We start from the raw sequence: 25,692 nt of genomic DNA on the forward strand, positions 1-25,692 counted from the left end.
TTCATTGAGCACACGTAATTTGAGCACGTGTAAATTAAAAAAAAAAAGGCAGAGTTCTCCTTTCAAAAACAAATATTTATAGTTCTCAAAGCTAAAGCCTCAGAAAAATAAGATTTTTTTTTTTCCTTGAAAGAGAGTGTCTCAAGCACCTGCTGTTAGGGTCATATTTGTACACACAGAATATTATTGGGGCAGTTACATGCATGGTACCGAGGGCACAGCTTGCTGAGTGTTTGAAAGTGAGATGTGAAGCCCTTTATCTTTAAACTACAGAGTGGGATTTAAACCACAAATAAGACCCCAACAGTCTCCTACCCTTATAATTCAACAGCTGATGAAGAACAAACTTTAGAGAGGCCCATTCCTTTTTTAGGGCAGATAGGTGTTTCCACTGGTGACTGCAACAGGACTTAGAACTTTGTCTAGAGCAGATATAAATCATGCAAGAAACTCTACGGTTATATCTGTTCTAGAAAACTCCAGCCGGACTTCCTCCCACCATCAGCAGTGGAGAACAGACAAACCACCTCCCTAGGCATCACCTCTCTCAACCCTTTTGGCATCACCAGATAGTTAAATTCACTAGTTCAGCTGTTTCTTGCAGAGAAAATGAAGATTTAGTGGCCCTCATTTTCTGTGGCATAAACTTTGATATGAACAAAAGGCATCTCCTTAAAATGGATCTTTAAACAACTAAGAGTGGTACATCAGGCTCTGTCGAGAGCAGTGACTGAATTTAGAAAAATATATATCGACTTTCTCAGTCCAATCACGATGCAAAATAATAAACTCTAGTAACAGTATTCATGGGGGGGAGGGCATGTCTAATAGTTACGTTACACATTCCTGACGTAACTTGGCTTTAGCATCATTTGGCAAAGCCATTTGTGAATCAAAATTACTTGATTCTATTAAGAGATCTTGATTTAAAACCAATTAATTTAACTTTAAATAAATTACTGCAAGTACGTAGATAAGTAATTTATGCAAAATTACCAACCAGCAATTTATTTCCTTCCATTTTTAATGATCTGAGCGACTACCCCTGGCTGAGGGGAAGTTCTGGACGGGCGGAACTGCACAAGCAGCAGGATGGCATGCTCCACCCAAGGACGTTCCTGAGCACTGAAGTTATCACAGACCTGCAATGTGGAAGATCGAGCTGCGTTGGCTTTGATCACCCTGCTATTAATGAAATACAATCTTCCTGGCTCACTGCCAGCCAGGTTTGATGCACTTAAGCTGAGTGAAGGATCTGGCCCAAACAATCACTTGGAGCCAAAATGCCAGGACTTAATTTACTGCCCTTGAAGCGAGTTCTAACCAAAGAAATAAACAAAGCTTTTCAAGCTATAATGTTACACTTGCCTCATGTAATTATACATAAGATGTATATTATATATAAGACACACAGGATATGCAGGCATGTCTTTTTTTTTTTATTAGATAGTCAGATGTTATGTTTCTGTCTGCTACCCAGACACTCTGCCAAATTTTTACAGTCTACTTCAACAGAAGGAAACTATTACCTTATCAGCAGTAGATCGTATTTCTCTAAAATACATGGAATTAAAATCCCACTAGAAAATCCCACAGGGAAGGGAACGGCTCCCTGACGCCCCACTGCTAGACATGAGAGAATTGGACATTTTACTACAGGATTAACAATATGTGGAAGCAATAGTTTTTCCAGCATCTCCCTTTGCCAAATAAAATAATAGTGTCAATTGGCTCTAGAATGACCCGTACGAAAGCTGTCTTCAGTCCGGCAGGTTGTTTTCAGGCACCACAGTTAAGAGAGCAAGCACTCCGAAAGGGCCCCACCAAAAAAATGCCGGAGATTCTGGACTGCTACTTGAGAAGGACACATGCAGAGCAGGTGGAGACAACGCTGTGGCATTACACTTCTCATCCAGATGACAGAGCTCTCATCTGTTTAATCACTTGCCCGTATTACTCCCGTTTATAAGTGTATCAGAATCTCAGAATTCTGGGACAGAATTTGCACTTTTCTGGTGCAGGTTTTCACTTGAAACTAGTTTCAAGATTTCAAGTGAAACTAGCTGACCTTTATAGAAACACAGACCAGAGCCCCAGGACCTGTATGGCAGAGGGGGATGCTAGAGCAGGGGGAGTCTCATCCATCACAGCTGTAGCTGTGATAAAAGCCCCCTTTTTCAGGGGGAGTTTCCACCACGTTGTCTCCATCAATGCTCCACAACGCTGTACATTCACATGTTCTCCTCTGCACAATCTGTGGTGTTCACCCAACCCAGCACAAAGCCCATTTGACACACTAAATCCACCCAAATACTCACTCAGCCAAAAATATTATATAAAAAGCAAGTGTATCGTGTGCTGGCAGTTTCTCTGCCTGAAAAGTTAACTGATGAAAAGATAGCTGTTACACTTAGCATTTCTGGTTATCTTGCATCCTAATTACGTGACTACCACCTCCACCCAAACAGATCCCAACTTTAAGAGAACAGCATGGGCCTCGAAAACTCAAACGCAGTAACTGACTACATTCAGGGCTCCTCCATCCCTGGAGTTTCTCCTGAAGTACAGCAGCTGAAGAAAGTGTTCAAACTAAACCCAGTTTGGTCTTTGAATAGTCCCCGCTGCCTCTGCTGTGGTAGCGTTATGTCCTGTTCCACAGAAGTGGTTTGAGAAGGAGGGGACAGCTGGAAAACAGCCCGCAGCCTGCTGAGGGCAAGCCCCTGGAGAACGGCTGCAGCGAAGCCAAACTGGGGGTAGCCGTGGTGAGAGAGAACCGGGATTTCAATGGTATCTCGCACACAACCACCTCACGGTGGCACAGACACAAAACCACCAACAACCCTTTGATATATTACATCAGAAGCAGAAAACGGGTGTCTGATACCAACCATCACAGGGCAATTCAAGCCAGCTTAATGGTGGGTGGTGAAAGCAATTTTATAAACACCATTATGTAACCACCATGGATATGTTTATTCTACGAGAATATCCTGTGTTTCTTGATAAGCAAACTGGCTCTCAAATCTCCATTTTTTTGCCTGCAATCAGACAGAAGTACAGGTGGGAAAAAAGAGTGTAAATATTACTTCATCATACTTCAGCTGGCATAACAAATATTGCAGGTAACTGAGCTGCAAGCCCTAACCAGCAGCAAGGGAACAAACGCACTAGCGCTGGTTTCAGGGAGCATAACAAAGTGTTCCAGGACTAGCGTAAGGAATGTGCTTCATTGTTTACATACCAGAGGCTTTCTGAAAGACTTTTTTTTTTCTTAGTCCTTTTTCTCTTCACTTCCCCCCTTTCAAAATTCTTAGTATATACTTCGTAGTCAAACTCGAACAATAAGAAAAGCAATTTGAAGCCGCAAATTTGAGGACAAAGTCAAAAAATATTGTATTGTTTCAAACTGATGTATTTGTTCAATAGGTACATAAAATAAAGAGCAGCACATTATAGAGAAGCAGAAGACTGTGCAGCCCAACAAGGTGACATATGCAGTGTCTTTAAAATGATCTAAAACACTGCTGGATACTCAAAGAAAATCACATTCTACCACATTATATAAGATGGAATATGGCTTCTAAAGAGAGACATGAAGGAAAATTAGGTTATTCAGAGGATGCTTTGAACTGAGCTCTCTACAGTTTGTTTCCTGCCATAGAACTCACACAAGAACAATGCTTCCTCCCTTCCAGAAGCCTTATTCACTTTTCCATAAAATTATTCTGTGCTTGAGTTGAGAAATGAGAGAAAATGAGAATGTTTTCCAGCTCTACCGTGCAAGCGTGAGCAGATTTCCAAGAAATATTTACTCAGAGGTTTTTACTAAGAAATACTGAGCAACATGTTATCCTTATGGCACTTTAGTTTCTTCTAGACATTGTGGTAGCATATGCTTATACATCCTAGAGACGAGAGCAGTAGAAACTCTGAGCATTTGTTCTATAGACATTATCTCATAGGTAGGTAGGTAATGTTCTACTGCTATGGCTATCAGAAATATGACATGAGGGGAAAGAAAAAAGAAACAAACAAACAAAAAAAAAAACAAAACAAGTATAATCTTTACATAAAAGTCAGCAGCTAAAACCATCTTTAATCCAGAGCCTTCATTGCCTTCTGTAGCCAGCACAGACCAGATTACTCTAATCCCTTCTTATTACATAGGACTCTCTATAGCCGGGGGCAGGGAAGATAGCAACCTATAAATGAGATTTGAGATAAGATGCACTGCTCTTGGGTTTTCACCATGCGTCTGCTGACAGTAAGGAGTCTTCACAATTGTTTCCCAAATGCCTGCATGGCACCACTTGCTTAAAAGACAGTGATGTGTCGTGGGAACAAACAGTACACACTTACACAATACACAATCCTACTCTCTCAAGCTAATGCTAATTGCAGACTCATGGTGGGATTTTCAGATTTTTTCCTTGCCCAAGAATATGGTCTGGCAATATGTGTAGACGTACTTCAGTCCCAGGCTGGAGCGGAGAAGTGTCACTCTATCCACAAAGTCCCTGTGACAGATAAACCAGTCACACACACATAAAATGGCATGAAAGCCTCTATGATTACAGCAAGAAAAAGAGCACCTGTAGTTAAAATATTGTTAGAACTGTCAAACAGTGTATGTGAAAGCTAGGCTTTGAAATTTTAAGAAGGAAGGAAACCAAGTGGGGAAATAGGGACCTTCAGTGAATTCTCATCTTGAGCTAAGTAGACGCAAATCCCTGTAACTCCGTGCTTCCTGACCTTTTAGCATCACTCTGACTTAATTTTCTTTTTCTCTGCGGAGGAATCAGTGGCAGAAAACAGCCTCTGGGAAAGAACCAAAATGTGCATTCATGCTTCCAAAGTGGAAAATTAAAACTAAGTAGGGAGGAGCTGCAGAAGCAGAGAAGGTAGATGCTCAACTTCTTCTTTGAAGAAAAGTGCTGGGAGCAGAGGGGTGGAGGGCAGGGAGGAGAAAAAAAAAAAAAAAAAACAGAATACAATGTAAAAAGTTTTTTTTTTTTAAAAAAAAAGGAGATGCAATGAATTGAAATACAACTGGGCTAGGAGTAGCTATTCCTCCCCATCCTTATCTTTTAAATACTGTCACTCAGCTCCTTTCTAATACCTTTGCCACTAACCTACCAACAGCAGAGTACCTGTTTTCTAGGTTAGCTAGATCAACACCATGAGGAAAACAACCTCTTGCCTGGTTATTCCTGAGCCTGAAAATAAATCTGGAAGGAGATGAGTTATTTAGGAACATGTAGGGTGCTGAAAGCATGGCAGAACTTGTCCCAGCCCAGGATTCCCTCAGACTATTCATGTTGAGCCAAAAGTAGAAATCTTTCAGATAAGCCAAGGTCTCACAAAGAGAGAGTGTTTAGAACGACAGGACTTTATTCCCCGAGCTCTGTAAATTCCCAAAACGTACAGGAAACAGGCTTCTTGAGTACCATTAATACTAATAATGGAAATCAACTAGTCACATTACAAAGTAATCTCTCAAGTTTCAAGCATTTAAGAAAACAAATCAGGATTTCAGCACTTCAATCTATTATTATAGTAAGTGCTAATAGTACATTGATATCTCTAGCAATGTTGAGGAAAATAAAATTTCTGTCATAGACTGATACATCCCTGTGCATCTATACTTGCTATCTTTTTCTCTTTTTTGCTTTTGCTTGTCTTTAGATATTGATATCTGTTATTTGGACCCATCCAGAAACAAATGAAACATCACCACAAGGAGACACAGACTCAGTAAAATGAATCTGGAAGTTTACAGCTCAAGCGCAATCTTGATGATCACAAAGATCTGTGCAAGGATTTCAATTATCGCCCTTCCTTCCACCAAAACCACAAACCCACTGAAGTTCATCCATTCAGTCATGATAAAACAAAAGCTAACTTATAGTAATTCCCTTTGACAGTAGGTTGTTTTTTTTTTGTTTTGTTTTGTTTTTGAGAAACTTCCTAAAATGTGATTCTGAGCATTTTTTATAAAGTAGAACTCTCTACTGAACTGGAAAAGTTGAAAAAACTTTTAACAATTGCTAAACTGTGATGACCACACTTCTAGAACTGAAAAAAAAGAACCCACACAGCAAAAAACCACGACTCTCTCAACTTGCTATCAATTACAGCAACTATTGCTTAACACTGTATTACGTCAACAAAAATCCCAAATCGCTGTCATACTAAATGACACATTTACTAATTGTTCATTTAAGCCCAAAGTAGAAGTTGTTGAAAAAAGCTAGGGTCTTAAAAATATGGCTTATAGCAATGGGAATCCACAAAATTTGAGTAATAAAGTCCAAGTATAAATCTGCATTGCATCAATTTTCACCGATGAATTACAAAACACAACAACCCTGCCCATCATTTTGGAAGTATATACGTGTTATTTACAGTATGGAAATGAAGACGTTCATAAAAACAGGTCTGCTACCTATCTATTTTACCTCTGTATTACTTGAAACTTTAGGCTTTTGTTTTGTATCCCAACTGACTAAAGCACACTACTTGAAGTAGAAGATATTTAGATACTTGGCCAACCACTAAGTGCTAAGAAACCTAGAAGTGTGCAAACAGTTATCATTTCTTAGTGATCCCTCCCTCTTTGTGCCAAATACAGAGTTCCTAATTGATGCTATCTGCAGATGCAATAGAAAAAAAAACACAACTACATATAAATATGTTGACTCAACTTCCTAACTTCACTTATTCAAGAAAACAGGAACAATATAGTTAAATCTAATTCACTCATTTCAATGAAACTCTCCTTTTCCACAGGCCCATATACTTCTGCACCTACAGTCTGTAGACAAGCATGTTAACAGGGTGAATGTCCGTGGCGTTGACCATCCTTAAACTTGACTTCCCTTTCCCAGACCGTTTCCCACGCATGAGCCACTTCCACCAGCTAAAAGGGCTCCCACCCTACTCTTCTCCCACTGCCACCTTTCTGCAGCTGTTCATGTACACTCATCCGAGGCAGCGATCCAGTTCAGAAAAGCTAAGCAGCAGTGGGGAAGGAAGTGGAGGAGGGGGGTGACGACTCACACACCTCAGGAAGCAGAATGCTCACCCATCGTCCTTGTTCCCTACATGGTCACGCTGACACAACGTGGGGCAGGAACCAGAGTAAGCAACGATTACTGCTGCTGGCACCACCATTTAAGAACTGCACCTGGATATCACAGCCTCACAGTCAAAACTACTTCCTGGCAAGCCTGCACAGGGCACAGACCAGATGAAAGTTCAGGGGTGTAGTTTCAAAATGCCTTTAACCAGTGCTACTGCAAAAAACTGCTGTCCCCCGTCTCATCTACCTGAACGTTCATTCATATTCCTGGGTCACCTTCCCTCCCTTGCATAAACAGGGGTGTGGAAAGGAGAACAAACAGCAACTTTTTTTTCCCAGTGCCGGATTAGTTTCAACTCGAATCAGCTCCCTGATCTGATTCACTGTCTGGCCATGCAAATATTCATGCCAGTATAAGCAAAAACACTGCAGGGACGGAACAAAAGGCCAGAGGTAACAATAGAGCAGGACCAATTCTTTCAGAGATTCTATCAGCTTAAAAGTCTTTGCAAATCCAATCTTTACGAGCACAAACGTTTGCACCTTAGCCACTTGAAGTCTGATGTTGGAAAACCTGCAGGAAAAAAAAGAAATGGAAAAATGTGGAAGTGACGTCTTTGCTTGCAGATATATGAAATTAAGCGGAATAATAGGTTTGTGTTATTTTTTGTATTGCTTTGAATTCCTAACCATATTATTTAGCAAAATTAATGAATGTTAGCAAATTAGACATCTAAAGTGGCTGAATACAAATACACATGGGTAACAAAAATTTTAAGTGTGAACAGCACAAGATAAAAATCTTTGAACTCTCCCAAACCACAGCAAGAAGGATCCTGTGCGAAAGGAACTCCTCGGTCCCTGATCACCAGATAATATCCCTTCAGTCATCCCTCTAACAAAGGGTGCTACTGAACCACAGCATAAGCATTTAGTTTCTTACAGTATTAGCTACCCACATCATACGCAAGCATGTTCTGCCGTGACAGATGGCCTGTAATCTGGTCTCCCTTGAGGCTGGAAGTATCACATTAAGACTCCTAATTGGGGTAATATATTCATAAAATAATGACCTCAGTCAGTGTTTCTCAAAGTGGGTTACATCATCAGAGAGGATCATGAGAAAGCTCTAAGGCAATCACGAAGAGCTAGAAGAAATTTGTATTTGAAAAGAACTCCACGGACATATATAAAAATACACAAAATGTGTGATGATAATAAAACCAAATTATACTTAAACATATTGACACCAAATGCGCAGTTCCTCAAGTTTGAGGCAGAGTGTTTACGATTGCAGACTGCTCACAGCCAACTCTTACCCGTCTTTGGAGGAGAAATTGAGTTGCCACTGGCAATTAAGGCTTTTCTCAGTTTGTATGGGAGAAGGGAAGGTAAAGGACTAGGACAGTTAATTACAAAGCTGGGGAAAATATTTACAAGGTTTTATTTTAAGATCTATTGATATGAATATTTGAAGAATTTAATCTTTCATTATAGAAATTTGGCAGAATTTTTTATAACATTGCAAGTTCCAGCCTAGTACTTTTTTCTTGAAATCAATGGGACTTTTGGCTCTATCCATCCTCAAAAAGAGTAGACTAAGTCTTAGCAATGTGCACTAATGGAAATTCCACCATTGAAATTTTCAACCTTAAGTTTTTAACAGAAGAGGAGGGAACAACCAGAAGTAAAACCTTCTGAATTTACTTTTTTTTTTTTTTGCACTAAGATCCATCCTGCTGCTCATGGTTTAATGGTTTTGACTGAGAAAGCTAACAAGATTGGCCAGTTTACTACTGTTGCTCCAAGTTCTGTGGACAACCTGAAACTTACATCTGCCCATTTGGTCCTCCTCCTAGCAATGGATGCAGTTCGTTTTTCTCCCTCCCTGAATTTCTTTGTCCACTAAAAGAATTAACAAAATTGGAATTGATACAGTTAAAAGAAGGAGAGTCTTCTAACATATCCACTGGCCTGACACACAATTTTACCAGTTCAAAACCACAAAGCATATCCAACACATCTGAATTATTACATTAATAAAGCAGTAAGTAGGAGCTCCATACTAGAGATGTCAATAATATCAAAACATATGTTGCACTCCAGTAAGATGAAGTTTTAATGTCCACATTTGGCACATTAGACCTGCCTAGAAGACCCTCAGGCAGCTTACTGCCCAGCAATTTGGTTAATCCTCACCCAAACATTGCAAAATACAACGCACAAAAATAAAACACAGTTTTGTTTTACAAAACAATAATTTTCACCAAAATTGCTATAAATCAACCTGTATTAATAAAACAGGAACCAAATACTCTGCCAAACACTGGATGGAAACCAGTTTAACCACACCGAGGTCCAAACTACACCACTGTCATACATCATATGTGTTAATATAAAGAAACCCAGCTAATCACAATTGTTTGTACTAGCCTCAGAAAGATGACCATATTCAGATGGATATACATACACTATTCTTCTCTCTTAGGTGGAAGCATTACTGTTTGTAGTATATTACTATTTTCAACATAACTCCAAGACAATGCTGTCCAGGCCTCAACTCTTTACATGTGTGAAACAGAACTTCAACCCATGAGAAACTTCTAACACTCAGGAATTCACACTCAATGCACAAAAATAGCATTTAAACAGACAAAAAAAATCTAAAAACACTCATTTCTAAAAAAAAAAAAAAGGAAACTATAGGACTGACATTTTTAAAAGCGATTAAAAATTTTGAACATATATAGAATAAAAGAGCATGATTATCAGAGCAGTGATCTGAAAGCACTTTCAGAGCACCCCAAAATGTTGATTACCTGCTTTACAGCCTAAGTTTTATAATAAGACAAGTTTCAGCTTGTAATAGCATTTAGATTCAGAAGCAAATCCTTTTCTTTCTTCATCTTCTAAATTCAGTCAAGTATGTCCTCATTTATTTAGAATGACCCCAGGGTCAGTGCAGCAGGAGGGCAGGAGGTGCTCCAGGCACACAGCAGCAGTTCCCCTGTGGCCTGTGGAGAGGCCCCTGGTGGAGCAGGCTGTCCCCCTGCAGCCCACGGGTCCCACACGGAGCAGATCTCCACGCTGCAGCCCGTGGAGGAGCCCCCGGTGGAGCAGGTGGATGTGGCCTGGAGGAGGCTGCGGCCCATGGAGAGCCCCCGCAGGAGCAGGCCCCGGGCCGGAGCTGCAGCCCGTGGAGAGGAGCCCACGCAGGAGCAGGGGGTCTGGGGGGAGCTGCCGCCCACCCATGGGAGACCCATGCTGGAGCAGTTTGCTCCTGGGGGATGGATGGACCCCGTGGTACGGAGCCGTGTGGGAGCAGTTCTTGAAGAGCTGCTGCCTGTGGGCAGCCCCCGCTGGCTCAGTTTGGGGAGGACGGCATCCCATGAGAGGGACCCCACGTGGAGCGGGGGCACAGAGTGACCATGAGGGAGTGGTGCAAATGAAGTCGCAGGGACTGACCACAGCCCCTATTCCCCGTTCCCCTGTGCCACTCAGGGGGAGGACATAGAGGAGGGTGGATGGGGGGAAGGTGTTTTTAGTTTGCTTTTAGTTTCTCACTGTGCTAGTCTGCTAGTGATATGCAATAAGCTATATTAATCTCCCTACAGTGAGTCTGTTTTGCCCATGACAGTAACTGGTGAGCAATCTCCCTTTCCTTATCTCAACCCTTGAGCCGTTCCCATTGTATTTGCTCCCCTTTTTCCTTTGAGGAGGGGGAGTGAGAGATCAGCTGCAGTGGAGTTCAGTTGCATAGCAGGGTAAAACCACCACAGGCACAGGCACCTTACTATTCTTTAAGTACACAGCGCTGCTAGCACATATACAGGCATTTACATTCAGGTATTTTAAATGGAATCCTTTCTATTATGTTATAAAAGAGCATTTCTAAGAAAAGAGAGAAAGGTATCAATTAGGATGGACTAAAGAAGACATAAAAAGAAGACAGAAATGCTTTCATTAATGTATTCATTTGGCTAAGTCTAACATGGATTGCATTTCAAAATTTTTTGCTGTAGTTTTGTATGCTTTAGCTGTAACTCCTATGCAATTAAAAATATATGTAGAAGTAGATGTAGTCATTCTGCAACAGATTTGCTTGTAAGCCTTCTGAAGCCAATAACATTATACCAAAGGTCAATTTTTCCCTAGCATTTTGATCCCCATTCCCTTTCCAATTACTACAAGATACAGCATTATTTATAGCTTGAACTGTATCCTACAACATTCTTAAAACTACAATACATTTGCCAGACCACACATACAAATTGCAAATTACCCCCCACACTCCATACTGCCTAATCTACATAGCTCCTTTCTGTAGTCTGACTGAAGCCAGTTTTTGGTTACTCATGTCTGACTATACCCATACCCACCAGTGTGCATTGCTGAATATGTAATAGCCATCCAACATCCTACACTTTACAGGTACCAACAGATGTAAACCATCTTTATTTACCATACATTACATGGACTTCTTCCACAGAGGAAGATTAAGAGTGAATAATTGTGAATAACTGTGAGTACATTTGCAACCATTCCCAAACCCAGGCACAGCAATGTGATAATTTGGTTACTGAATATGACGAATCATTACTATAACTACAATTCTGTATTGGGTTTACGTCACAAGGTTTTGGTAGCAGGGGGGCTGCAGGGCTGGCCTCTGTGAGACAAGTCCAGAAGCTGCCCCATGTCAGATAAAAGCCAGCTCCAGATGGCTTAATTTTATCCCCCTTTCCCTTTGAGAAAGTGGCTGTGGTAGAGTTTGGCTGCCCAGCAGGGTAAAACCACCACCTAAGAAATCTTTTCCTACTCCTCGTTACGCTTCAGGAGCTTCTCAGGAAAGTCTAATTGTGATGAGCCTTCCTATAAAATCAATATGGCAAACTGAAAAAATACTTACGGTTGATGTGATCGATATAGTACACACCAATCTGAGGATCGTACGCAGCTTCCCATCCCCACGGCAGTTCATCCCCAACACAATCCGCAAATGACAAGGGTTTTGTTAACCTACAAATAAAGAAACAAGTTCAAGGTATAGCTTCTCTCTCTTCCCTACGTATGTTTGTTATTTGTATGAATTCCTATTGTGACAAAAGGTAAAGAATGACAATACAGAGAAAGGAGAGATATCCCTCAAACCCCCCTTACAGTTTAGGCTCTTGATTCTTTTTCCCCTGCTCCATCCTCATGAATTCATTAACTCCAAGAACATAACATAAATTATTGCAAACATTTTCCAGTACAGGTACTCAAGTGAGAAATTCATTGCAACATCTTACACATTTGACAGTTCAAAATTAAACAACAACCAATAGCTTGTAAAAGAACAATCTACATCCCTATTTGTCCTCAGAAGAACTGGACCCTTCAACCTTGAGACTGTGATGACAACACTGGATTTCAAGGTCATCTTTTCTAACGACCGTAGACAGAAAACACAGAAAAGAAAATATAACCATCTAAGATACTGCTAGCAGCACTTAACCAATCCATGTACTTGAATAAAATTAGCAGCAGTTTGGAGGAGTGCATAGAGTAGACACTTTATAAGTAACATTCAGTAGACATTCAGATGTTCACATGGTTCCTTTTTAGGAAGATAGATAATTAAAGATAGATAAATAAAGAATTAAAGATAGATAATTAAAGGTTTTCATTTTAATAAACTATTTGCACGAAATAGTTTGGTAACAATAATACATGCAATTTTTTTTGACTGAGGCTGAGCAAAGCTTTGCATCATCATGTTATTGCTGGTTTGGGGGAAAGAAACAAGTATTAAGTATTGAGTTTCCTGTTGATAAAACCACAGCCATGTCACTTACTGATATATTTAAAACGAAAAACAAAAGATTTAAGATTATCACTGTAATGTTAGTACATACTCAGAATTTAAAATATAAATCCTGACACTAGGATTACCAAACGCAGTTTGTGGGACACACAAGTATCATCTCCTTTGCTCAACGAAGCTTTCATCTCATCATGAAAATTCCATATAAATAAAAAGTTAACCATCTAATTCACATAGGGTTTTTTGGGGTTGGTATTTTTTAACAATTATTTGCAAATTTCCAAATTTTCCAAAACAAACCAGTTTATCAACATTTTTTGTGAGGAATGGCAGAGAGAAGATTGGCATATTTTACTTTCTACAAAATGAAAGGGCTTTTTTTGTGCAGAAAACACTACAGAGAAAATACTTTTAAAAGCTACTGAATTAAGTTCTTCATGTAGCTGAGCACAGTTTTGATTTCAAAATTATTGCCCCACAGAAAAATTATTGATGGATTTGACCTATCAATTCTTAAAGTAGGGCAATACTTTGTTCCTGCGAATTAGGGTTGTAGAAATTACAAATAATCAAGCTCTAATGCTCCAAAATTTCTGCAGAGTGGACAGTTGTTTTTTTTTCTTAAATGGTAAGCATGAATCTATGTTCTTGTATTTCTCTGAAGTTTAAAATATAATCCCATGAAAGTTACTGATACTTAATTTTGACAAACAAAAGAAAGCAAACACAAAGCAAGTTTGCTTATTTATTGCCACTTACAAACTGCTGTGCAAAACCACTAAACACACCGAAAACTATGACAAAACTCAGGTGAAAACACCAATGTGAAATTACATCTGGACCACTAAGGTATAAAATACAGGCTATAAGCAGCACGAGAGAGCAGTGAGAAAAGTTTATCGGGAGAGGTTATCCACAAGAATGGCCAGCCACCGCCACTTTTCGCAGCACTGTGAAAAGATGTAGCTTCTGTAGTACCTGTTTTCCTTCTTCTCTGTCGTAACCCACCGCATGCTGCCTTGCTACAGTCCAGGAACAACTATTCTACAGGAAAAAGCTGCAAGCTGCTGGGGTTACCAGCTGCCCTGCCAGATCAAACGCGCCTGCCCAAACGCTACCGATTAGCAGTTACCAGCATCACAGCAAAGATTACTGCCTTGTTTGCAAATAGGAACAGCTAGACAGAAAGAGGGGGATCTTAGGAAAGCAGGAGAAGCCTTTGAAAACCAGGATAATACAATCGCAGCTTCAGTCAGGCTGTCCGCAGCACGCAGCGGACTGAACACCGGGTACCTGTGATAAAGAGTTCCCAGGCCGCTACTCAGAGGAAACATCAATGGCATGAAAGCAAGAGCCCTTCAGCGCAGCCGGTTAGTCGTGTGGACCTGTGCCAGCTACGAAGGAGCATCATGCTGCGAAGAAAGTCCTGCCTTGAATTACACTACAGACGTGGATTTTCATAAAACATTTCTTACACTGAAAAAAAATAATAAAAAATCCACTTCATCCTTAGCTTTAATGTTATAGTATTGAACTGCAAGATTTGCATTTTGATTTAAGGAGTAAAAATATTTGAAACACAATATCGCAGAGTGGGGATCATAGCAAACTCGTATAAACATGCACAGATGGTCTTTCTAATAAATTCACTTAAAACTCTGTACAAGCATTTAATACTTTCACCAAAGACACAACACAGCTAGCAACAATCAGAAGTTGTGACTTTTAAACCACCTCTACAGGAAGGATGTATTCCCAGTAATATCCTGGCTTTTCATCTGTACTCCTCACCAATTTTATTTTTAATCAAATACTGACTTCTTACTGTTACAGCTCATTCTGCAGCTTGGAGCTGCACGGACCACTCTGGCCATATGGATGTTGTGCCCAGGTGTTATCACCTTTCAGAAATCGGACACCGTGAGAATGAAAAGCAGCCGCCGTCTCTTCCCACTCTCCATAAATTAATGCGATTAAAAAAAAAAAACACTGTGGAAAAGTACTACTCAAGCGACCCACTCCAGTCCTCAAACAGAAGAAGAGGGAGGCAGAGGCACCAAAGTCCGGATAGTGCCGGACAGATTCTGTTCTTCTGGATCATGCTTGGACATCACAGCTGTGACATCCAAACTACATCAGAACTGCTCCTGAGTACATTTTTAAAACTTGGGCAGGTGTGTACATAACAAGATCATAACTATCTAACAGTGTTACATCCCCATGGCTCTCTCGTTTGTTCCAGAGTCTTTTAATAGCACAGGATTTTTGAGCCAGACACTTTTTACGATGAAGCAGCAATCAGCACAAGGAGATATCAGGCTGGTTTGAGCCCTCAAAACTGTCCCCATATAAATACTATTTACTTTCAAAATACATACGGCAAATGGATGAAATTAATATGACATGAAGACAAGTAAAATGCAAGAGAAAATCTGTAAGACAGAAGTCGAAAGCAAGGAGTTATGAGATAGTTATGAGATGTAACTGGGAAGGAAATAATACCTGAGAGCAGGGGCTGCAGGAATCTTGCCTGTGTGAATATCATTATCTGTGACATAAAAACAGCTGATGGACGGACTGCCATTACATTCATTAACTGTGACCCAAGAAAAATTAGGTTTATTGCACCATAATAGAGGATTAAGTGCTGCGTCTCAGGGCACTGATATTCCAAGGTAGTAGTTTGCAACACTTCTTCGGTTTGTGGTTATCAATTTACATGTTCCTGAAAGAATGCCAATACTCAGAAAAGGATGACTTGAAGTCCACATTTAGTGTACTATGAAGCTGAACCAGTTAACAGAAGGTTTTTTAAATGCATATTCATTAAACTCGAGTATTCCCACCTATGGGCAATATTTTTATTTATTTATTGATCCTTTTTAGAATTCTGTCCGAATGAAGTCTAATTCATTAGCCTTAAACTCATAAATAGCAATTTTTTTCTACTCAACCCTGTACTGCTGCCATGTTTCCATTTCAGCCTATGGATTGAAGCATGCTCCAAGGACCGCGAGAACAAGCAGCGGGTGCGTACCACAAGAAGTGCCTACTCCTAGGAAAGCCAGGAAGAACTCTCTAACTCCACTGTGCAAACAGTATATAACTGTGCTGTTGCCAATCACTCCACAGATACCCTGGGAAACCCAGGAGACAAATACGGCTTACAAATTGAGAAGCTATATTGCCACCTCAAATTCACATTTTTCTTTCGAGTTTTCAAAAAACTTACCCAAGACTTTGAAAAGTAGATTCTGCAATGATACGTGTTATCATTAATGGCTGCTGCTCTTATAGACATGACTACAGATAAGTCTGCATATGCATTCAAAATTAATAAAGAGGATGATGATGTTGTAAAATGGAAACATAACTACAGACTGACCGACTGTCAATGCAGTGTTGTTTGATTTGGTCAATTTTGTGCACTTGTGTGCTTGAGATACTCCCTAGACCACAAAAATATACAGAAGTGATGTTTTTTCCTAAGGTCAATGACCACAAAAAATGAGAAATTTACTACATGTAGTAGTAAATGCTCTCTTTCTGTTAGGATACAGGCTACCCATGGTATTTCACACTTCCTTGATGATCAGTGTGCATATTCTTCAAAAGGGTATGCATATGTGTACACACAAAAACATTTCCATGCATTATTCGATACAAGAGTAATGCTGCATTCTGCTGCATCCCTTCTCTGAGACTTCATTTCTCTCCAAAATCTCCTCAGGATGAAGTCACAACACTGAAGCAGAAATTACCCATATTATGATTAGGACTCTACTTTATCAACAGGAAACTCCAGAATTTGGTCTTTGCTCCCTTCTAAATTCATCTGACTTCCTTAGCATATTTCAAGTGCTGATGTTACCCGTACAAGCAAGGACTACACGAGTAAAGCTTGAGATGTTTTGCTTAGACTGATGTAATGCAATTCATAATAAATGTGATGAAGAATGAGGAGAATAGAGAAAAGTAAGAAGGCACATCTCAGAAAACTGACGGAGGACAACAAAAAAGAAACAAATCCAACACTCTTCCTCAATTAGAAAGGAGAAAAATGCAGGTTGGTAAAAGGTGCATAAAATATACCTGAGAACTATGAACAGGTTCATCCTAATCTCTTTCAAAATGACTTCCAAGAATACCTCCTTTGTTGTGCAATGCTTGACCTACAGTCAAGACTCAGAGGTTTGAATTCAATTATAACTAGGGTCAATGCTCAACTTCTATAGCAATTTCGACATCCATTTGAAAACCTTCTCCAAATCCCAATTATCCCCTACCCAGAATGCCCTCACGTGCTTTGCCTTGCAGCAAGATCTAGCACAACATTTATCTGAAGTGTTACACAGATTAAATTTCATACCCATTCATTCTTGTATACTGAATGCTATATAACGATGTACATTGCACATTTCTCATACAATGCAGGACTCTCTATTACTTTTTTTAAAAGAGATTATCAACTCTTCTGACAAATACAGCTCTTCTCCACACTCTATGAACTGAGAAGACAAAACTTTAAGGTACATCTATTAAAACATAACTGAAGAACCCCAAAGATGGAATGACACATGCACACTTACCTGGAACCTGCCTCACTTAACTACACACACCCTTACAAAAGGGTGTACAGGTGACCTACCAGCCACACAATACAATGGTAACACCACTTTTTCTGAGCACTTCCTTGCAAATACTTCCAGTCAGCACAAGGACACAGAATACAAGCATATATGATCAACGTCAGTTACTTTCTCACTTATATTGCAAAAACACAACTGAAAACATTCCATTCTTATTTTCATGCAGTAGCTCAAATGTAAATATTTAAATGAACTGATCAGGCAAAGGAATGTATAGAGAAAGAGAAGTGTTCAAATTCTTTACTAGAACTCCTAATTTAGTGTTCGAGTTGGATCAATTGTTAAAAGTTAAAATCAATTAAACTCTTACCCAGTTTTCTAATGCTACAACCATTATGAATTTAAAAGATCTATTAACCTATCTTCTAATCCCATTCCAAATATGCTGCCAGACATGGATTTTACTCACGTCAGGCACCCAAGATGGATTTCTTATATAAAACTCACGGGTGCAATTCATCCCATCAACTTTAAGAGTTCGTTATCTAACCTGAATTACTCATTTAGGTTCCCTATGGAGACTAATTCAGCACATCTACTTAGACTGAGGATGAATAACACTCTGAAGGTTTCCCTCTTTTTCTACGTGACGGTAGAAATCATCTAAATATGAGGCTCCTGACTGAAAGCAAGGTGACTAAATTTAAGCAGGACAAATACTTAGCAGTACTGTCCAGGTAGCAGACTGCATACAGCACTGCAGAGGAGACCAAGCTGCATCTCCATGCTGCAGGCTAGGGTTAGAAAGGGAGCACTGCGGCTCACTAGGGCTGAGGTCTGTATCCACTGGCAGCACAAAAGTTACATCAGGAAGACCATCTTCTCTTCTACAAATTAGTGGCTGAAGCTGCAACAAAACACGCTTAATTTCTGTTGTCAGCTCCCTAACTTTAAGAAGTGGTAACTGGACCACTTACCTGTAGAAAGTGGCAGAATTTGCATGCTCATAAAACACTCTTTTCACTATTTTCTTTGATCATTCAAGTCTATAAACTAGCCAACCCCATGCACAATTTCTCTCTCCAAAATCTCATTCACGGTTCTGTTGACAGGATTTCAGTTTCTAAACACCGTGTTCTTAACACAGCAGTCCCTCCCATTCAGATAGCAGTCCAAGACGTTATGTACAAACTCTGCAACGCTTAGGTACGTTCTCTTTTAACAAGGGTATTATTAAGATAAACTACCAGTTCATTACAGGTATTATTTTGAACGAGTAATTCAGCGAACATCAGCATGACATGAGAATACATTAAACAAGGGCTAGCATGCTGGCAGCCCCTGTTTTATTATAGTCCTTAAATATCAGAGGGTCAAGAGTCTTGTTTGTCTTGCTCACAAGATTTGTGCAATCATTTTTCAGTGGACATTAACATACACGTCACCTTTTCTACACCAATACAGAATCAGTAAGAATAGTTCAAACTAAATGCCACCCCAGTCTTTAATTATGAAAAGCTCTCAATAATACCAGATAACGCTGTTTATGCCTACAGCCACCATAGCACGTGCACCATTAGCCTGTTCAGCATTACACCTGCATGCATACATCAGTGTAGGCATATAAAGGTTCCTAGCTACACACCTCACCTGTACACGTAGCTGCCAGCAGTACCCTGAGAGCACCGTGCCTTTGCTTTCTTGTACCACAGCTGCATACTCAGAAGCTAACTGCAGAGATTAAGTCACAGGGGAGTTGCGCACATTTAGCTGAAAAAGACTTACTAATCCCATCAGCAGGTATTTATTTCTGGGATACACTGAACATTTTCACTCATTTTCCAGATCTCAGATCCTTTTGTTCCTGATAATACGAGGACGAGTAAAACAGTCAAATTTGTATACAAAGAATGGAAACCTGCAATAATTGGGAGATGACTCTAGTTTTCAAAACACCATACAGGTATAGTACCATTTTTAATAGCTTGCAATTTCTATCCTATAATTCCTTTAAACCCCCAAATACTTATGACAGCAAGTAGGCCCTAAAGAAATGTATTTTTTGTGTTTTAGAGGTTTTTTTGGTAAATGAAAACGTACACACACGCAGGTAAGTGCTTATACTAAGAGACATGCGTAAGTAAGTTCACCACCTTGCAGCAACACGGAATGGCTGGACAATATCTGGGGATGTACTGTTGGGGTAACAGCTCTCGCAAGTGTTTTACAAGCTCAAGCACTTCGCTCCAGTACTGAATTCATTCTGGCAGTGGTTTACAATGACATCTCCCATATTACAAGCCAGTTATGGATTTGTGTAGATAGGACTAGACCACATGCAAAAATGTTTGAGGGAACCTAAGTAAGGCTTGGAAAAATAGAGTTTCCATTAAAAGACTCTTGTCTAGCTAGCCAGCAGCCCAGGTCAACAGAATATTGTGTTCAGGCAGCGTACAAAGATCAGAAAGAAACTAAACAATCTTTTTCCTTCCTCATTGGTTTTTGTTGTTGTTTTTTTAAATCTTTTTTAGAGTACTGATTAAATGGTTTCTTCTCTATAATTTAGGCAAAGTACTCAAGGCTGTTTTGAAATGCTTTGCTGAAAAGGGCAGTGTGCTGAATGGTGTCTTTCTTGGTTCTCATTTAGAGAGCCCTTCAGAGCCGCAGTTACATTAGCACTACCATGTGAAATGGCCGTGGCAGCCCATTATCTGTGCGGGCTGTTACTGCCAAAAGGCCTTCCTGAAGACCAGCTCAGTTCCATATGCTGTACCATGGCACACAGCTGCTCACAATATTCAGTGCATACTGCTTAGAAACAAGCTGGTACCTCACCATCAACGGCTTTGGAGACAAGCACTAAGTACTGTAGGAAACTGTACTCTGTTCCTTCAATGTTTTCCAGTTAACTACTCTTCCCAATTCGGTCAAGAAACACTCAACTGCCAGGACAAGGATGAAAACAAGCCAAACTACCCATCTGAAACCCTACTACAGGAAAAAAATCCTAAATTCAATTTGTTTACACATCACTTTTACTAAACTTCTATAACATCAAAAAACAAACTTTGAAAAAAAAAACTTGTTTCCAGTAAGACATCTACTACAAACAGAACCACTCTAAGATAATGCAGCCTATGTAGTTAAGAGACAGGATGCACTGCACATTGAGAGCAGCAAGTTCTTTAAAACAAATATCTACTCACATCTGCAAAGAATGAGTCCACTTAATTTAACAGCGCAAATAAAGCCTCCAAAATTACAATCTGATAATAAGAATAACCGAAGAAAAGCTACTACAGAATGAATGCTGTCCCTTAACAAAAAGGTGGGTGGGTTTTCTGTTGTTTGTTTTTGTCTTAGAAAAGCCAATAAAATCTGCAGAAGTAGTGAACCAAACTAAAAACCAAGATACCCACCATGCAACCTAGGAGGGATAAAACCAACCAGACCAAATCCAAAGTGCTGTGAAATATGTAAATCAAAATTCTTATATGATGGAATGCCCAGTTTTCCCAAAAGATCCCTCCCTACCTCACTTCACTGTTTTGCAAGTGTCCTATAGAATCATCATCAGTGCTCGCAGTATGTGAACAAGAACTATTGTGCTTTTATTTTGAAAAAGGCATATCCCCATTGCTCAAACTTCCTACCCATCCCCAGATTCCCAAACATAGAAAAGTTAAGGATGGAAAAAAAACAACCACCACCAAACAGCCAGGGAACTGATGTCCTCCTCACACAGGCACGCAAGAAAGCATGTAAGAGGGAACGTGCTGCCGCCCAGCTTACCATGAGATGCTACGTGCATCTTCAAGATGGCCATAGCATCCATTACAGCAGCAATGAAATAGAGCTGAACTGCCTCTTCCCAGTGCCCAAGGGGTTAACATTAGCTCGATGTCAGCTCGCTCTGTCCCTTCACAGGTGCTTCTGAAAAGGCACACAGACTGAATGGCCCAGACCCAGAAGGGGAAGAACGCTTTTGGGAAGGAAGGGACCCACACCCACTGCTCGCAGGACCAGGTCAAACTGCCTGCTGGCATGGTTTTTTGTTTCCTTTTCCTTTTGATTATGATAAACTGTTTTTGCTTTCTACTTAACAATAACCATCAGCGAAGAAAAAAAAAAACACACGGAACACAGCTATACGTTTTGCTACATCATTTTAGCAACAGAAGATAATGGAAAAAAACAAAGAATGAAAAGGAGAATGAGTAATATTTTGTAGGGGAAAAAAAAAACAAACAATCAGATCACTTTACTGGTAATTTGTTTATCCCCTCAGCATTGCCAAGTTCAACGCAAAGCAGACATTTTGCAAGGCTATGGGGTGGGGGAGCAGGGGGCGGAGGAGTGGAAATGGGTAATGCCACACATGTTTTCTCCTGCGTCTTTCTTTGACGCGGCAGTTGGTCCTGTGCTGGCATGTAAGCACTATAATATTAGACACCTGGAATGTCAGGAATGTCTGATAACCATACCCTCGCGCAGGGATAATTCCACAGCCATAAACCAGCGATACGACCTTTGAGCTTTTCCCCTGGAAAGCTCAAATGCAGTGACATTATGAAAAGGCTGTTACTTGCAGCGTTGCTATAGGTTAGTTGTATACGTGCTTGTACACTGTTGATAGAGGGAGACCATGATGTCAATCAAGAGCCCTGTTAAGAAAATTAGCTATTAGTTTTAATCTGAGGCCATAAGCACTATGATATTTTTCCAGCTGGATTAAATGTTATCAACCCTACAATCTCTACCTGCAAACTTGACTTGGAAATGTTTCCTTTACCTGGCTTCTCTCACTTCGCTTCTCATTTCGTATATTACCAAACTATTTTTGTACAACGGGAAGACATTTCCTTAGAAATACATGTTTAAAAAAAAATAAAAAAGGTCAAGCATTGGTTTGTGAAATTCAAACTCTGCAAAAGCTTCTGTAAGCAAAACCAAGCAACATCTGTCCCCAAAAGCTTACCATTTAACCGAAGCATGATATAACAAACAATAGGAGGAAAATGACCACAGGCTGAAATATTTTATCTGAATAAATCAAGACAGATGTACTTATTATAAATGGTTAAAACCTTTATTTTGCTATTTTGGATGATTTATCAGCTTGGGTATGTCAGGCAGTAAGTATCAAAAGCACACTTCCTGGCAGATAGCTAACCACAGGAGGGTTAAAGACAGTACGTTACTGTAGCATGAAAATTAAGTCTGCGAAAGAGAAACTCAATGAAGAAACACGGTCCAAACCAGAAAACAATCATGACAGTAACGTCAGCATTAATAGATCTTCCTTCTCCCTAACCTTTCCCTTTCTCCCTATCTGTAATTTCATATACACACTTGTCCAAATGAGCTCTACAGAAAATAATCCTGAAAATGCTGTTCTGTGAACTCCCCTTTGCTCCTCTTGCAGACGAATGCTTGCACTACAAGGAACCTTTGGATTTATGGAGAGGGTATTTATCACACTCCTTTGCCTAACTCTGCTCCCACTGAAGTCAACGGGAGTGTTACCAAATTCAGTAGCAGGAAACTTAAATCTGTGACAAGCTCTTTTGAAAACTCCCATCCATCTGAACATCTCAAATAACCTCACAAACATTCGCCTTCAGCACCGCGAGGCACTTCAGCCAAGTACACCAATCATTCCACAAGCAGGGAAGAGTGAACTTAAGTTAACTGCCCAAGGTCACTGCAATTCAGACACAGACCTACAAACTGCACCCTAGGGGAGACTACACCATCTCTAACCATAATTCTCAATACCGAGCTCTTCGTGTCTGTATTTCTAGCTTCCCACCCAATCACTTGGTTTGTAGCCATTTTTACCGCAGACCTCATGAAACCATTAGGTACTTGACGGTATCCCCGCAGCTCCTGCTGCAAAAAGACTGCCCTAGCTCTAACAGTACCAAGGACACTTGGCCAACCTCTGGCGCTGGTGAACTCTATTTCCAGATGCTACAAGAGTAGTAGCAGTCTTTAAAATGGACTAACGATTGTTTACATGGAAAAGGAACAAACACACCACTGGTTTTATACAACTGCAAGCAGCACACTACTACAAAGAAAGAGAGGGGAATACGTTTGCATCTTAGTGTTAATAACAGACCATTAAAAAGTCTGACAACCCTTGGTGCAAATGGTTAAGAAAGCTGCCTTAAATCATTTTGGCTACAGTTCCACAGAAGCCAGCCTCTAGAAAAGCCTTTACATCCGTGAGAGCAGAGCGAGGGACCCTGCAGCTGCCCAAGAAACCTGGACACCACAGCCTGACCCAGACAGTGAAACTGCACGACTGAAATAACAAATAAGGACTGTGACAAACGTGCTTGCTTCACACAAATCTAATCACACAACTTACAAATACTTGGTGCTGAGGTATCAAAGTACTCTAAAATCACAGTTGCAACAAGGTTTCAGATATACGTCCTGGCCTACACTTAATCCCACCTTCCAATGATGCTAATATATAAAACTTATAAATAAATAAATATAAATATAATATATATATTAATAATAAAAACTTAAAATAGTTATAAATACATTTAGTGAAATTAAACTGCCTTCCTCCGTATATTTTAAGCCACGCCCAAAATAGTATTCCATTAAACAAAATAGAGTTCCTTCAGCACCTCTGCTGTTTTTACATTCTTTATTCGCAATATTAATTGAATTCAAGTTTTAGATGAAATTTATTCCCACTGGCAATACGATTTGAGGAATGGGAAATATCCAGCAATTATATAACAGGAAACATCGAAGTGTTCTGCTCTGACTTCCTTCCCGCACACCCACTCCCAGAAACTGCCTTCAAAAAGGGAAAAAAAAGAGAAAACGCTATACCAAAACCTTGTACAAATGCACCAAACTTTCTAGTACTCACTAGCAGGAGTACTACATATACTCAATTTACTTCAGCATGGCTCTCCGTTTAATAAAGAAAGAAATCAGCTTTTACCTCTTGTGTCAAACTGACTAAACATCTTTCAAGGTCAGATATGCTTTTCAGTTCCTAGAAAGGCAAAATTCAAAAAAAGGAAGGAAAAAAAAAAACCACAGAACCCTTATAAGCCTTTCCTCTACCCCCTCTGTCCCTCTTTATTGAGTATATTTGGCACACGCAGCTGTTCAGAGCAGGAGAAATACTTCCTAGGCGGTAATTTGCAAAGATTGCTTAGGAATTCTGCGAGACATTATAAAAGGCAACCTGGACCTGCCAGAAGAGCTAATGCTCTACTTACCAGACTGGAATAGAGCTGTCTACCTTTCCTACATGTGGAAATGCTCCCTTCAAGTTTGTTAGCAGTTTGCATCACTGGTTTACAAAGATAATTCTAATCCAGGTTAAGGAATTACTTCAGAGATCACAAAGTTTGTTAAAACCTATTCCCTGGCTCTGGTCCCTAATAGCACAGAGTAAATTACCATCATTTCTTCAAATAAGTGTACAAACATCAAAACTATATTCATAATACTCCCATGAGTAGGTAAAAGCAACGTTTTACCAATCCTGTCTTTCAAGGTGAAAGTGTATGTGAGAAGGGGAAAGAAGACAGGAACACCAGCATGAGGTTATTTTGCACATTCGCAAATTTAATTGCTTAAGCTAACACACAGAAACTCCAAATAAAAAAAGGAAAGAGGTTACACACAAAAATCAGCAAAGAGATTTTGTAGCACTGAATCACTTTTAATTGGAGCAAGAGACATTAACTATGTTTGCCAATACTGCTGAAGAAGGCATTCAGCTCCTCGTAGATGGTTTTGCATCAGCCTAACATTTAGCAGCATTCAAAAAGCCAAACAGCTCTTTTACAAGTTACTAGGAAAGGAATATAAAACCAAACAGAAAATATCATCATATAATTTCTATAAAGTTACCGTGATTACACTTTAACACAGCGTTAAGCTCTGACAGCCCTGTACGCACACACACACACACACACACATCTATAACATAAAACCACAGATGAAGATATGGAAAAAAATGGGCAATAACAATCAGGGTATAAAATGCATATGTAACTGAACAGATTACAATTACTCATCTTGAAAGTTGCTTACAGAGCAGAAATATTGCATTCAAGGAAGGGAACAGGCAGCAACTATTTTCTGTTTCTCACACTATAAGGAGGCACAAACAAAATACAGAAGAGCAGGTTCAAAACAAAGTTGTGTACAACAAAATCATAGTTGAACCC

General features: G+C 39.8%; 1 protein-coding gene across 9 annotated transcripts in view; it reads right to left on the reverse strand.

Annotated features, from left to right (window-relative positions):
• Positions 1-25,692, reverse strand: part of WWC2 (WW and C2 domain containing 2) — a 99,368-nt gene that overhangs the window by 53,889 nt on the left and 19,787 nt on the right. For all 9 annotated transcript variants that reach the window (XR_013950334.1, XR_013950335.1, XR_013950336.1 and 6 more), the window contains one exon: positions 11,991-12,100. Coding sequence is in view for 5 of the 9 variants with exons in the window: in XM_080589637.1 (XP_080445763.1) it covers positions 11,991-12,100 (110 nt within the window). In the remaining 4 variants the exon portion in view is untranslated. The remainder of the gene's footprint in view (positions 1-11,990; positions 12,101-25,692) is intronic.

The sequence above is a fragment of the Anser brachyrhynchus genome (assembly GCF_964034855.1).
Source record: "Anser brachyrhynchus genome assembly, chromosome: 4".
Classification (NCBI taxonomy): Eukaryota; Metazoa; Chordata; class Aves; order Anseriformes; family Anatidae; genus Anser; species Anser brachyrhynchus.